The sequence below is a fragment of the Stegodyphus dumicola genome, chromosome 9 (assembly GCF_044657685.1).
Source record: "Stegodyphus dumicola isolate Sdum_Otavi_A_Nest chromosome 9, ASM4465768v1".
NCBI classification, from domain to species: domain Eukaryota; kingdom Metazoa; phylum Arthropoda; class Arachnida; order Araneae; family Eresidae; genus Stegodyphus; species Stegodyphus dumicola.
Window position 1 is genome coordinate 60,588,907 of NC_140776.1, and position 14,697 is coordinate 60,603,603.

Sequence of the window (14,697 nt, forward strand, 5' to 3'; positions counted from 1 at the left end):
AGAAATTCTCATCAGTTTCGCTATAACTATCTTCAATATACTTGAAATCAGCGTAAGAAATATCGTCAGGAATATAGGTTATATCACTCACAAAATGCTTCCTGCCAGACATCTTTGAGCTTTGAAAAGCACGTGCAAAATGCTACATTATGTATTCTTGTATATTTGGCAGAAATGTGGACAACTAACGGCATTTGTTAGACCACATCTAAATAAACAATTAAACATCACAGTAAAGCCGAAAGGAAACCTTGAACATGGAAAGAGCGGGTTGCACAGTTAAATAGACGGGAAAATTCATCCCCACGGAAATCACAAGTTGCGCAAATTTTGCTACTTCTACATTGCCCGTGGAAATCACGGGATGCGCAGCGAGAGGGTTAACTATTATTTTGCACATATAACTCAAGATACTTATGAACACCCAAAAATTGTAACTATTGCAAAATGAAAGATATCACTATCCCTTTATGTATTGCTTAATTTAAATTCCACCTTGTACTGCTGTTTCACTGTAGAGCAAGTATCTCCATGATATGGTGACGCAGTAGTCAAACAATTATTTATGGAAACTTGTCTTCTTTATAGTTCTTTTATCAAAATATTGCCTTATTAATCTTAGATGTTCTTTGCTACCATGGAGAAAAGACTCTCCACTGCACAATAGCTTCCGTAAACAATCGTTTGGCCACTGCACCACCATACATCTCTATGATATGGTGGTACAGTGGTCAAACGATTGTTTACAGAAGCTTGCCTTCTTCTTAGAAGTTCTCTGATCAAAACATTGCCCTACTATTCTTGGATGTTCTTTGCTGCCATGCAGAAAAAACATATAAATTGTCACCCAATCATAGTGCATGTTTGTACTTCACATGCCAAAGAACTGGTAGAAGCTAGTTCCTAAGTTAAACTCACTTTCCCAATCACAATAACACCCTTCCAAGAAAGGGCATAAAGTAATAAGGAAAATGGAATTTTCTTAAAAAATAAAAAGACAGAAAATATATATACAGTCAAAAGTCGTTAATTCGGACACCCATAATTCGGAATGATCTATAATCCGGACCTCAAAACTAAAAACTTTCTGCGCATGCGCCGCGTTGACACATGCGCATAGGCGTTTAAGCGTGCGCGTAAGACCTTTTATGACTGCACATATGAGTGTGCGCAAGTGCAGAATACGTTTTCGCGTGCGCGTTTTATGTATAATGGACGTATAAGCTAAAATTATCTAATTATCTATTTCAGTTAATGTTGATGATTGCGTTGTTCCTTAATTTTCGAATTGGATCCGGCTTATTATTTTTTGAAGACTGTAAGAGCAATTTTATAAAAGTAAGCTTAAACTTTCGATTATATCAAATAGAATTTCCGATATATATTTGTTAATATGTAAAGGATCTAAAGCGAAAGTATGTTTTGAAATTCGAAATCTGTTTATCAATTTCACGCTGCTTGGCGGGGGAAACGCGCCGGCGGGCACGTAATGAATTGGAAGTTGATCTGTCAACACTATCCTTATCTTCAGCGCAGATGTTTTTATTTTATTTGGCTTATAATTGAAGATCAGATGTTTTTATTTTATTTGGCTTATAATTCCTTACCAAATGTAGTATTTCATCTCGATATGCTCCGTCTTTGATATGATTTAAAACAAGTTCCTTGTCATTATAATTCGCTTCCGATAGCGAAGAAAAGTGACAGAGGTTATTGAAAACGAAAAAATTTCGATTGACAAATTAGTCGGTGTTCTTGACACAGCAATTATAGGACTTGAACAGCGGAACTTTGTAACTGAACAAGAAATTATGTCTGTTTAATAGAATTAAAGAGAAAGTATTATCACATGAAACGAAGCAAAATTTAAACAACTTACATTGAAAGAAATGTTTATTTAAGTAAACAAATAAATATTAAGCTTTTTCTTTTTGCAAATTTTGATACCCTTTAGATCATAACTGTTCTTTATTTCATAAATTACGGTTTCATATTTTTAATTTTAGAATTTCTGCATGCCATCTTACGAGATTTAAACTGATGATCTATAATCCGGAAAAATCGATAATCCGGAATCGCCGAAGTCCCGACGAGTCCGGAATAACGACTTTTGACTGTATATATATAAATATACACATCAAGGGCTTTTTAAAGGACTTAAAAACAAAAGTAAAAAAGAAGCATCAAAATTTTATCTTTATCACATTTATATTTAATTTAGCATCTCCTTTACTTTTTACAAAATAAATTCTTTCTCACCCAACCTTTATCATAATTCTACTTATGAAATCCCAACACAAAAGTACAGCACACCACTACAGATATTCAATTAAAATCTTAAAAATAGTCTTACCTTCCAACTCCATAGCTAAATACTTGACCTGAATTCGACAGAATTAAAACATGTTCTTTACCACAAACAACTTCAGCTATTGGTTGAGGCATTGGTAACAATATAGCAGTTACCTTTTGTTCTAGATTAATATTAAAAACTTCTCCACCTAAAATCAGAAACCAGATATAAAGTTAAAAGATAAAAAGAAAAACAGACTATAACATTTAATCTACATAATCATTTAATAACACACTATTTTAAAAACTTGCATCAATGACTTATCGACAAATCAGAAAAATGAACTTAAAAAATCTATTAAAGTATTCTGTACAATGTCATTATACCAGGCATAACTTAAGAGAAAGGATAAAAGCTACTTAATCATTTACACTGGTCATCAAAATTAAAGGATAATGACAGAAATAAAACGTAACTGAATTTAATGAAAAATTATTAATAGAAGTTTGTGTAAAAGCATTAGTTAACATAAATTACAATGTTTGGCAATTGGTTATTGGCAAAATATTGGTATTAAAACCAAATTTATGGAAACTGGAAAGTGATGGAAAAAACAAATTACCCCTTGTGATTTTTTTTTTTCCCAATATGGTGTATGGTCACCTTGGACAGATATGCATACCTCACATCTTCACTTCATAGACCAAGTGTTGATCAAGTTTGTAGAACTGCACGCCACTCTTCTAAAAGTGCATTTTTCAGCTCCTAGAAGGACCAAAGAGGAATCTGGCATACTGAAATTTGGCACTCTAAAGTATCCCAAACTTGCTAAACTGGTATCAAGTCGGGTAAGTAGGGTAGCTGATCCATTTGAATGATATCTTCTGTTTGCAAGTATTCTCACATAGCATATGATCGAGGCTGAGCATTGTCATCCATTATCAAAAACTCTGCGCCAACAGCACACCTAAACAGTCTAACTTGGATTTCCAATACCTTATCCACACATCTCCCAAGTGGGTAAAGAACTTCTTTGAAAGATATGTAGCTCGGTGTGGCCATTTGTCATGATTCCTACCCAAACCATTAAACCACAGAAACAGGATATATCACTGACAAGAGAAGGCAAGTTGCATGTTCTTTCATCTTAACAGATCAAAACATGCCTAGAATCACTGTTCAGACTATATCTGGACTCGTCAGTAAACAATATTCGGGCTTAGTCACCTTGGCTCCAATGAACATGATGATAGCACCAGTTTAAATGGGCCTCTATAAAAACTGGAGTGAGTGAGATACAAACCAAAAGTTTTCTTGAAAACAATCCAATAACAGTAAGCCTTTGTCAGCAGTAGAATAGCTAACTCAAGTCCCTGTGGCAACCTGAAACATATCACTTATAGTCTAAAAACATATCTCTTGTAGTCTCTTCCTGGTTTCTTTGAGCCTCCAACGACAGAAAACAGTCTGATGCAGTTGGTCACCCTTGACCAGGCCATCTATCAACTGATAAAGTGCTTAAGAGCGGCTCTAAACTCTTTCTATAACACTTTGAGGGATATTCAAATCTTGGGTGTCCTCTATTGTGTTTACCACTCTCAATTCTACCAATTATTCGCCACAGTAAACCTTCACTTTAACGCCTTTGAGCCATAACTACTGAATACTGATCACTCTCAGAAACCCCATTCACTTTAAACAACATTACAAACCGGAATTCCAACATGCATCCACTGCGTACCACATTGCCAATCACTGAATTTGCATATTTCCGATACCAACACATGTGCACAAGTGCAATTAGTATTCAATAAACATAAATAATTACACCATTCATCATTGGTTACAACATTTACTTAGTGAGCATATTTTTTCTCATTATCCTTTCATTGAAGACCAGTGTATTTCAATTACATAATAGCTATCTTACTAATGAAATGTTTATTATATAACTGAATACAGAACTTTTAATCATAAAAAGTACAATATAAACCTTACTTTTATACATATATTTTCTATACCAAGCTCTGGAAACATGTTCACTGCTTATACTGTCATGTTATAAGGACACTGTGACATTAATTTTTTTATACTAGTATATTATAGCAAGTACCTTAGTGGAAATTGCCAAAATTTCAGAATACACCAAATTCTCATAACCACTCTCATAGGAATAATCATTCAATAATTCATGTGCAAGACAAATATTTAGTTTCTATCATTGCCGTTTCTGTGTGCATTCTTTTTGTTACATTCTAAGTTCCAATAAAAATATTAAGATTATTTTTTCTCTTTAAAATTCGATTTAAAAATTTGTGCTTCTATGATTTTTCTGGTGACCAGACAAAAGCCCACTGGACGAAAGCGCATGCGAAAAAAGCCCACAAAAAAGACCCCACTGGGATAATTGTCCATGCGACTAATACCCACACCGATGAAAGCACACACTGATAAAAGCCCACATAGATATAAGCGCACGTTGATAAAAGCCCACACTGACAAAAACCCACACTGATATGTATGCTATGTTAAAATTAATATTTTTTCCTTTTTTCTTCAGCTTCACAAAGCAGATTCATGAATAGATAAAATAAAAAATTAATTAAATTAATAACAAATAATTGAACAATAAATTTAAGTAGCGGAACACATTTCATTTTGGGCTCCGGCTGAGTTAAAATCCTATATGTATACAGAACAGAGTGTCAATCAAAATAATATAATTAAAAACATATACATGTACATGTAACTTTCTTTTTATATTTATGTGACAAATGGAAGTGCCCTCGTTAAGTACGACAAAGGGAGGGGAAAGGGAATACTGGCCACACTGCTTCTTTTAATTCTACAAAATTATAAGGAGTATAAAATGTATGTAAATTTTCATCATATGCAGAGAATAATTTAACACTGCAGAAAATTTTGCATATAATTAATTTAATATGGAGAATTAAAGCAGAACTTTCATTTCAATGGAAAAAATAAAAGTACCGTATTCTATTTTGATTAAGAAAACATTTGTGTGCACTATCACAAACACTGTTTTAATGGTGAATTAAAAGCATGGTTTCAAATATCCTAGTTAAATTTTGACAACTTGGATTTTACATAAATTAATTTCATTCCACTTTAAATTTCATTTTTAATCATAATAATTATTACTCGTACAATTTTTTAGAAAGCCTTTGCTATTTTGGATTTCCTGAAAATGTGTGCTGTTTTTAAGTGGGCATTCGTCTTGTGGGCTTTTGTCTTGCAGTTTTCTAACTGGCCGCTGGCTAATTCAGGCGGGAAACCATTGCGTTCCTCTTCTTTTGTCCCCAGCTGTGTGAAAAGCAGTTAAAGAGAGGAGAGCCTTGCTTAATTGCTTTATCCCCTATCGAACCTGGAGTGCCAAAGAATGGCCTCAGAAGGGACGGCAGGAGAGCAATTAAAGGGTGGTCAGGAATAAATTAAAAAGGATTTTAAATGTTTTTTGTTAGTTACTAGAAAATAACAATATCTGAAATTCCGCTTGTAACTGAAGTTAACCCCCTTCCTTGCATTTCTTTAGTCTAGTTCTTGAATAACTTTTTATCTAAGGATTTAGTTAGAATTTCAATTATTTTTTTAAAAAATCAATAACTGGAAAAAGAAAGGAATTAAATATTTCTTAAGTATTTTTAAAGGGATAATTCACTGTTTTTGCAGTAAAACTGCAGAGTGAAAAAATATGCTAGTTCCTGATTCGATAGTGTCTCTAACAACTTTATGATGAACTAATTAAACTTGTCTGTTATATCGAAGTAAAGCCATTGTTTTAAACTACTGAACTATTTCTAAAAAAATTAAATTATTACATATATTAAAATTTACGTAAATTTTCCATTTTAACTTTCATATGGTTGAAAACGTAACCATATGAAAGTTAAAATGAAAAACACGAAACCATATGAAAGTTAAACTATTTGAATAATTTTAATAATGAAGGTTTCTGAACTCATGAACAAGTGGATTTAAGAACCATGAACCATTGTAAGAAAAGTAATCTTGCACATTAAAAATAATTTTTATTTCAATAAAAAATATTATGTTACTCGATTAACTGTAAACGCTTAAAAAGTAGTTCAGTTTAATTTACTGGTAATTATTTATATGCAAAAACTTTCAATGAAGCAAATTTAAACAGCATTTAGAAACTGAATTTCACTGGAACACTTCTTTTGTGGGTTTTATGCTGTTATTACATGTTGAATGTTATTTCGCCTAGATTAAGAAAAAGAAACGTATAAAGTGTAAAAATTTATTATTTAGAAAAACTATCAAATTAAGGTCATTTTCTTCACTTCGAAATGCATTGTTTTCCCTATACAAATTTCATACTCTGACAACAGAGAAATAGTGGCCCATAACTTGTAGGAGATATTTCTTATAAACCGTGTTGGCGATCAAGTAGAAAAAATGCTTAATTAAGGAGCTACATTTTGAATAATTTTTCCCTTATTGAATGAGCTCAAAAATTCCTAATATCTTGTTTTCTAGCATGAAATGTTTCACCTGTTTTTAAGGTTCTTTCCTAAGAATAATTCATTAAGCAGAAATTAGTACTAACACGTAAGGTATACTTCAAATTTGATTTCTTAGGTTTATTAGGTCTGGTTACCAAATGAACGTTTTTGAATTCAACATCAAATTTTAAACATAAATTTAGCACTAAATTAAATAGAGCACTGTAATTTTTCTTTCACAATCAACTGTTGTATAAGATTAGCTGCTTTCTGTGTATTTTTCATGTTATATAACATACATCTTGAACAAATATACAGCAAATGGAAGACAAATTATTAAAATTTTACAATTTGAAACATTAATAATTTTCTATTACTATACATAATACTATTAATGAATGATGAATTGATATAATATATATACTTAGAATTTAAAAACGATGAACTATGAATCTAATGACTTTATAAATATGTATATATTTATGTAGTTACAAAATTTTATTAGATGTTAATATATGCATAGTTCTTTGTAATCTTCACAATCTCTAATAAAATGCTTCATATTTATTACTATATTTTGAGGTGATTGTGCTTAAATTTGTAGATAAGAGTTGTACTTCTAAGAGTTGTTCCATCCCCCCAAAAAAATAAATAAAATTAAAATTAAAAACACTATTCTAAATTGCTGTAATTGAAAGATTTAAGAGGTTACATTTGGAATTCATTTTCTGACAGGGTGTCAGCTGACAGTTTTAATTTATCTAAAAAAGAAATCTAAAAGAAAATATCTCTAGAAAATAGCCAAATTATGATTGTTACATTCAAAAAAGCTTTCAATGAGAAATATATTTAAACTTTGATAATAAGCTTATAATTAAAATTATAAATACATGGTATAGAAATAAAAAAAACCATAAGTCCCTTTTGATTATGTGCGCTTTTATCACCGTGGGCTTATATCTATGTGGGCTTTTATCAGTGTGGGCTTTTATCAATGTGCGCTTTCATCGTTGTGGGTATTTGACGCGTGGGCAATTATCATAGTGGGCTTTTGTGACGTGCACTTTCGTCCAGTGGGCTTTTGTCTGGGAACCGATTTTTCTATAGCAGAAGAAAGAAAGGTGAAATTTTTGCAAAAAATATATTATTGCATTGCAACACCATTAAAGAAACAATGCTTCGAATTCCTTCTAAAAGCAATCACTACGAAATTTCCACACCAACAAAACCCCCTTTATAACTAAATTTACTAACTGTCTTTTGGAATAAATATATATTTGAAATGTAGAATATGTATGTAATAGTAGGCATTTATCTAATATATAATTTCTATAATGAAAGTAATTGTTCCTTTTCTTCCATAAAATTTTCCAAACTGCACTAAGGTGATTGAGATAATATATAAGTATCAATTTTTTTATGCTTATGCTCACAGAACATATATTTGCTTTTATACTGCTGTACATAATTAAATGGTACTCTTTTGTTATTGGGACCAGTTTCAGAAATGTATATATGCATGCATGTGTGTATGCATATATACAAGTGTGTGTGTACACACACACATACATATGTGCATACCTATAAATTTCTGAATCTGGTCCTGACAACACAAGAGTACATATTTAATAATTTAAAAATTAACATGAATGCATCTTAATCATATTGACAATAAAGAACTAGGTTTGTTAAAACACGAGGCAATGAAATTTGCTGATACTTTCTTGCAGAAAATATTTCAACAGGATAATTGCTAATAGAATCAATTTTTGTGAAAAACAGATGATAAATATTTTTAATAATAATTAAAAAATTGGTAAAAAATGCTTTGCTTAAAAATATGCACAACAGAAGAGGGACAGTATTTAGAATAATCTTTAGATGAAGGTATGTCAATTTTTAAGGAATTAAGTTGATAACCATTGCATGAGAAAGAAATTAAAAACATACATATGTGTATGTAATAATAAAATTCCATAGTCAAGAATACAATTAAAATTCTAACTGTATGTTCTTTTCATTTTTAATTGCGACGTTCTCTTATTTGAAAGTACGTGGAATTAAATCCACAGCCCCGTAGTAAAGTTGTTTTTTCCGCCTTTTCTACACGTACAGTTTTAGAATGTTCTGGAGATTTTCAAGCGAACTGGATTGGCTGACATCATTTCTTGGAAGCTCCGCCTTTCCAGAGGCTATAAAAAGACTCGCAAAAGGAATATCGGGGCTTTTTCTTTAATGTCACGATGCAGTAAACTTCATACAAAAAGTGATTAGTAATTCTTTTTATTTACTCCGGCTATCTAATTTTGTAACTGCTATTTTCTCCTGAAATATAATAAATGGATCCTGTTTTTTAAAACTTATCGTCTGATTATTTAAGCTACGACTACATTGATGATTCTTCAACAATCTATTTATTCCTAACAAAAGCTGGTATATCACATGTATATATGGAATATAGACACTTAAAACTTATATAACTTGAGTATACCATAAGGAGTTATAACATTTCCCTGTGCATATTCTTGTGGTATTAGTGGTTAGTATACTCAGTTAGCAGTTAGAAGACTCACATATTAGCAAGGGCACACCCTAATTCGCCTATTAGCAAGGGCACAGCTGTTTCCTCATATTTCTTTGCACAAAAAACTAGATACATCTCTACAGTGGTACTCGGACTAAAATGAAGAAAACTAAAAATTATCACCAATTAGATTTCCTGCTCTAAAATTTCAAACAACTCTAAACTAATGCATTTGATCATTCATTGCTGTATATGTTTAAATCTATTTAACAGATTTATTTTTAATGTTGTATGATATCAAGGGAACTAGGTTATAAAATATCTAAGAAGCTTCAGTCTGATGGAATTATGATATGCAATTAAAAGAGCAAACGGAATGCTTCTGTGATAATATTTGAAAAAAAAAAAAAAAAAAAAAAAAAAAAATTCTAAAACCTTACTAAATTTCATTCAAAGACTAATATTTGTTTGCTCAGAGTGCAATTGTTTCTCCAATCATTAATGTATTTAATTCTTCGTAACTTATTTTCCTTTTCATGTTTCAAATAAAGTTAGAAGATTTCAATTCATTTTGGTTAAGGTTAAGCACGGATCAAATTTGGCAGTTTTGATGTTAGATAATGATTTTTAATCAGATAATCCTCTTTTCTTTTGTTCCTTGATAATGGTTTCATTTCAGAAACCTCATATTTCTTAATAACCAGAAAGAATAGGATTGTGGGACATTTCACTATTGGTCATGTGTCGTCTGTGGATGTTATTTGTTAATTTTAAAACTTCACATTTTTAAACAGCAAAAGTAGAATCCCTGTTTTTGCCATGATGCATTGATCTGCATGATGGCAGAAAAGTAGGATTTGTGCCCAATGCCAAGTTTCTGCAAATTATTGAATTTTTTTAAAGTGAAATCCAAACCGGCTCTTGGCGATTTGTTGACATATCAGAAGAGAGTGCATATGCGCCAGATTATGGTAACCTTGACAAGCGTTACAACCCTGCAACCCACTCAGGGAATTTTCCTGAAGGATAAAAAGAGATATTTTCTGTTTACATATATTTAAGGAACGTTACGGTAAAACAAAATAAAAGTTGGAAAATCGCAAATCGTTATCGGATGTTAATTTCAGTTAAAAAAATTCCTCATAATTACTAGAACAGCGATGAGTATCGTCAGAATGTCAATATAAATTGGGGTACATTAAATTTTGTCTTGTTCTTTGCACGTTTGGTAGTTCAGAATTGTTTTCCTTCTCCAAATTCCCTCGGACAGGAATAACAACTTTGGCTGCCATCTTGGATTTTAAAATGCGCTTACCCCAATTTGTGTTGACATTCTGATGATACTCATTGCTGTTCTGCTAATTATGAGGAATTTTTTTAACTGAAATTAACACCCAATAACGATTTGCAAAAATATGAACTAATTATGATTTGCGATTTTCCAACTTTTATTTTGTTTTACTGTAACGTTCCCTAAATCTATGTAAACAGAAAATATCCCTTTTCGTCCTTCAAGAAAATTCCCTGAGTGGTTTGCAGGGTTGTAACGCTTGTCAAGGTTACTGTAATCTGGAGCATATGCACTCTTTTCTGATATGTCAACAAATCGCCAAGAGCCGGTTATCTGAAAACTGCCTTTAAGGCATGCCTCTAATTGTGGTTGTATATGGGAAGAAAAAAGAGTAATATATAATGTTTAATGTGTACAATGTCAAAATTTATGCAATTCTTTGATTTATTTTAAATGAAAACAGATCTCCGAGTAGATGGAGAGAACTCTGCACTTTCCCTGAGAGAATAGTAATGCACCATACAATGTAGTACACATAGTATTTAATATATAATATAATCCTTATTTAACAATTCAGTTTTGTATTTTTAATTATTTTCTTTTGACATATTAATAATGTTTGCTGATTTATAATACACATCCACAGCTTAATTATCTTTTAAAAAGGTTTCCCTTATAAATAACTTTTACATTCATCAAGGAAGATGAAAAAAGTATGTGGTAATATAGTTGCTGACATTACATTCCTTTTTTTTTTTTTAGCATATAAATTTTTATAGACTTACTTTCAGTTACTGCTACAGCATGCATGCCACCAACTGCAACATTTTTTATTTTTACATCAGGACTACCAAAATCGATCAATTCTGGTTGGAAATCTGTATGTGAGTAAACATAGCAATACCCATCATTTGTCACAAAGAATGAAATTTGTAAACCACATATAATCTTCACTATCAAACCATTTTTTATCTCGCAAAATACTTCATGCACATCATTGCTTTCGGATTTATTAAAACCGCAATAATATATCTTTTCTCCTGAAAAAGAAGGAAAATTTTAAAATGAATCAAACAAAACTATCACACTAATTCTAAAGATAATTTAATTAAAGTTAATCAAATGTAAACATTTGAAAGAAGATATAACCAAAATGGCTTTATTACCAAACTTTGACCAAAATATTGGGTCATCTGAAAAGTTGTTTTTTTATGAAAAATACAAATGAAGCAGTACAAAAATGTAAAAAATTTTATGGAATTACATAAATATAATTTTGTTATATGACTTTTTTCTATCTCTCCAGCAGGCGGAATATTCCTTTTTTAAAAAAGTCATTAAATTTATTCATAAAAAAAATTTCTGACATGCTGTTCAACAGGCCCCAAAGAATTTTAAAGTGATGTGATGAGGCTTAAAATCCAAGGGAGGAGGTCTAGTGAATATGGGCAGGATGACACAAAACATACCAGCCATATTCAGTATGTCTTTGTCTGCTATTCATTGAAATGGGGAATTAAGCATTGTCATGATGAAGATAACACCTCAAGAACTAGGAAGTTCTATATACTGTGCTTCAATTTCAACTTTTAAAACTGACATTTGGGAGCAGTAGTTTTTCAAAATTATACTCTGGTTTAATGACAATTGATGGTATACCATTCCGGTTGATCTTTACATTATGGTAACTTGGCGATTTTTTGGCGAAAATTTGGCAACCAACTCTCCTACAGCAACCCTCTATTTTTTTTCCCCGCCACCATTTTGTCTTCACGAAGTAAAGACATGTTTCTTTTCTTTTTATCTACTGAACACTTCTTCCAACAATCTACTAGCCGAATTACACTTACGCTAGAAATTTTATCAAACAAAACTGCTTAATCATGACAAATATTCACTGCAAAATTGGGAAAAAGTGCACAATACCATACTCCTTACGCGTTTTTCAAAATAACACATACACATAAACCATGTACACGCCGACTTATTTTTACTTAAAAAAACATCCCAGAATTGCACAAAAATGGCATTGCGCACACTCTTCACTATATCCATGTACACTGCTTTTTTCTCATAAATTAGAAAAATTTCACGAAAATACATGACAATTTTCTCAATCTTTAAACCCGGTAAAAAGAACATATATGAAATTACCTGATCGCGAAAAAGTATTTACCCTTTACAAATATGAACATTTCCACATATAAAATAAATAAAATATCCAAAAACTTTTACCTCTAAATCATCTATTACATTATACATGTCACCAACGAATTCATACCGCAAGCATTACGAATACTTAGTATCAAATATTTAAATTATTTCCATGCACGTTTATTTCAACTTAAACGTATACCAAATTCCTACAAACATAAAATTCACAAAATAACTATCATTTCATTAAAATATAATTAAATTCAAAAACACTACTTAAAATATAAATGAGCACATACATTAAATTAATAAAAATTACCTTACAATCCTAATTACTTTAAATCATTGCTAATAACAATTTTCCCAATAATACCAAATTCCTTTCCACCTTACATTTTGAACAATGCATAAAAATAATATTCTCAAATAATTAAAAATACTAACTTACCTAATCTTCTTCAGAATCTTGATTATGTGGCGGATACACTTTTCTAATTCATTCAATAAAATTATTGAAAGATTTTTTGTGAGAATTTTTCCTCCATACTTCCTCCGCTAAATAAAAAGCAAACTTCTCTCTATCACAATGCCTAAATACCCATTTCGAATTCACTTTATTTAGGGCCATGGGATCCAAAAATTAAACAACACTGTTTCACAAAACACAGAATAAAGCTAAATACAAAATATCCACATTTTTTCCCGATTAAAGAACCGTAATTCGTCCATTAATATCACATGACATATCCCATGATCTCTCATTTCCCTCACGCAAAATAATGCGTAATCGGAACTGAGTACTGCTCACATTATTACCAAAGTCCCAGGTAGTAACCTTTATCGCCTCCAAAATGTCGCCAAACTACCAGTTACCATATTGTAAAGATCAACCTATGAAGGTAGTTTGAGAAGTTAAAGCCTGGAAATTTCATCGTTGAAGATTCGATACAACGTGCTACAGTATATGGGTGTTCCATATTTTAACAGCGCAGAATGTGCTTGCTCGAATTTTGGCATATATTTCTGTGTTAAATGAAACTAGAGAAGTTCTTGGCTAATCTTTAGAATATGGTAACAGGTAGTTTGGTGACATTTTGGTAAGGCAATAAAGGTTACTAGCTAGGACTTTAGCAGTGTACATGGATAAAGTCAAGAGTGTGCGCAATGCCATTTTTGTGCAATGATTAAGCAATTTTGTTCGCCTTTATCACCTTACCAAAATGTTGCCAAACTACCTGTTACCATATTCCAAAGATTAGCCCCTTCATACTATGTCATCAGAAACAGCACATTTTCCATATATACACAAAATTTTCCTTTTTTTTTAAATAAAAGAGCATAATATGACGAAAATGGACTTCAGGGTTTATGCAACATTTTTAGCACTTCATTGAAACCAAAATTATGAATTACACAACATGAGCAGAAAAACCCATATTTAAACATGTACTTCCATCAGTGTCACTCATCACTAGTAATAAAATAATTACAAGAAAATGCACTTCGATTTGAAAAACGTAGAACTTTCATTATGACCCAATATTAAAACCAACATATTTATTGAATTTTCCGAAAACTTAACTAAATGTATTTATAAACAGAAGAACAGCAAGAAAATAGTTGCGGCATACCAACTTTTATTAGCACATGAGACCAACTTAAAAATACTTCGTCGATAACATGTAGATATGAAGTTTCTTTTAAAAGGTTAAACACTGTGCAATTAAGATTTTGAAACAGCGATTCTTGACATTCATCGCTAATCAGAATTTTTAACTTGTTAAATAAATTATCACCAAAATAAATAAACAGTATTTTTGTAGGCATTTCAAAACATATGAAGGCTGCCTAAAAACAAAAGCGGCGTGATGCTCTGTTACAAAAATTCAAAAAGTAAACTATGGGATATTATATGCAGGAAGAAGCCTTTAAATATTCAGGAAGGAAG

At 31.3% G+C, this 14,697-nt stretch overlaps 1 protein-coding gene across 2 annotated transcripts in view; it reads right to left on the reverse strand.

Moving 5' to 3' along the window:
• The window catches only part of LOC118179568 (RCC1 domain-containing protein 1-like), a 35,570-nt gene extending 20,917 nt beyond the window's left edge, over positions 1 to 14,653 (reverse strand). Inside the window, exons 1-3 of one of the 2 annotated variants that reach the window (XM_035348745.2) lie at positions 14,381 to 14,653; positions 11,381 to 11,635; positions 2,354 to 2,501 (exon numbers count right to left, since the gene is read on the reverse strand). In XM_035348745.2, the coding sequence (XP_035204636.1) occupies positions 2,354 to 2,501; positions 11,381 to 11,635; positions 14,381 to 14,576 (599 nt within the window). In that variant the 5' untranslated portion in view covers positions 14,577 to 14,653. The remainder of the gene's footprint in view (positions 1 to 2,353; positions 2,502 to 11,380; positions 11,636 to 14,380) is intronic. The other variant, XM_035348746.2, reaches the window with a different exon arrangement.
• Positions 14,654 to 14,697: the final 44 nt, after the last annotated feature.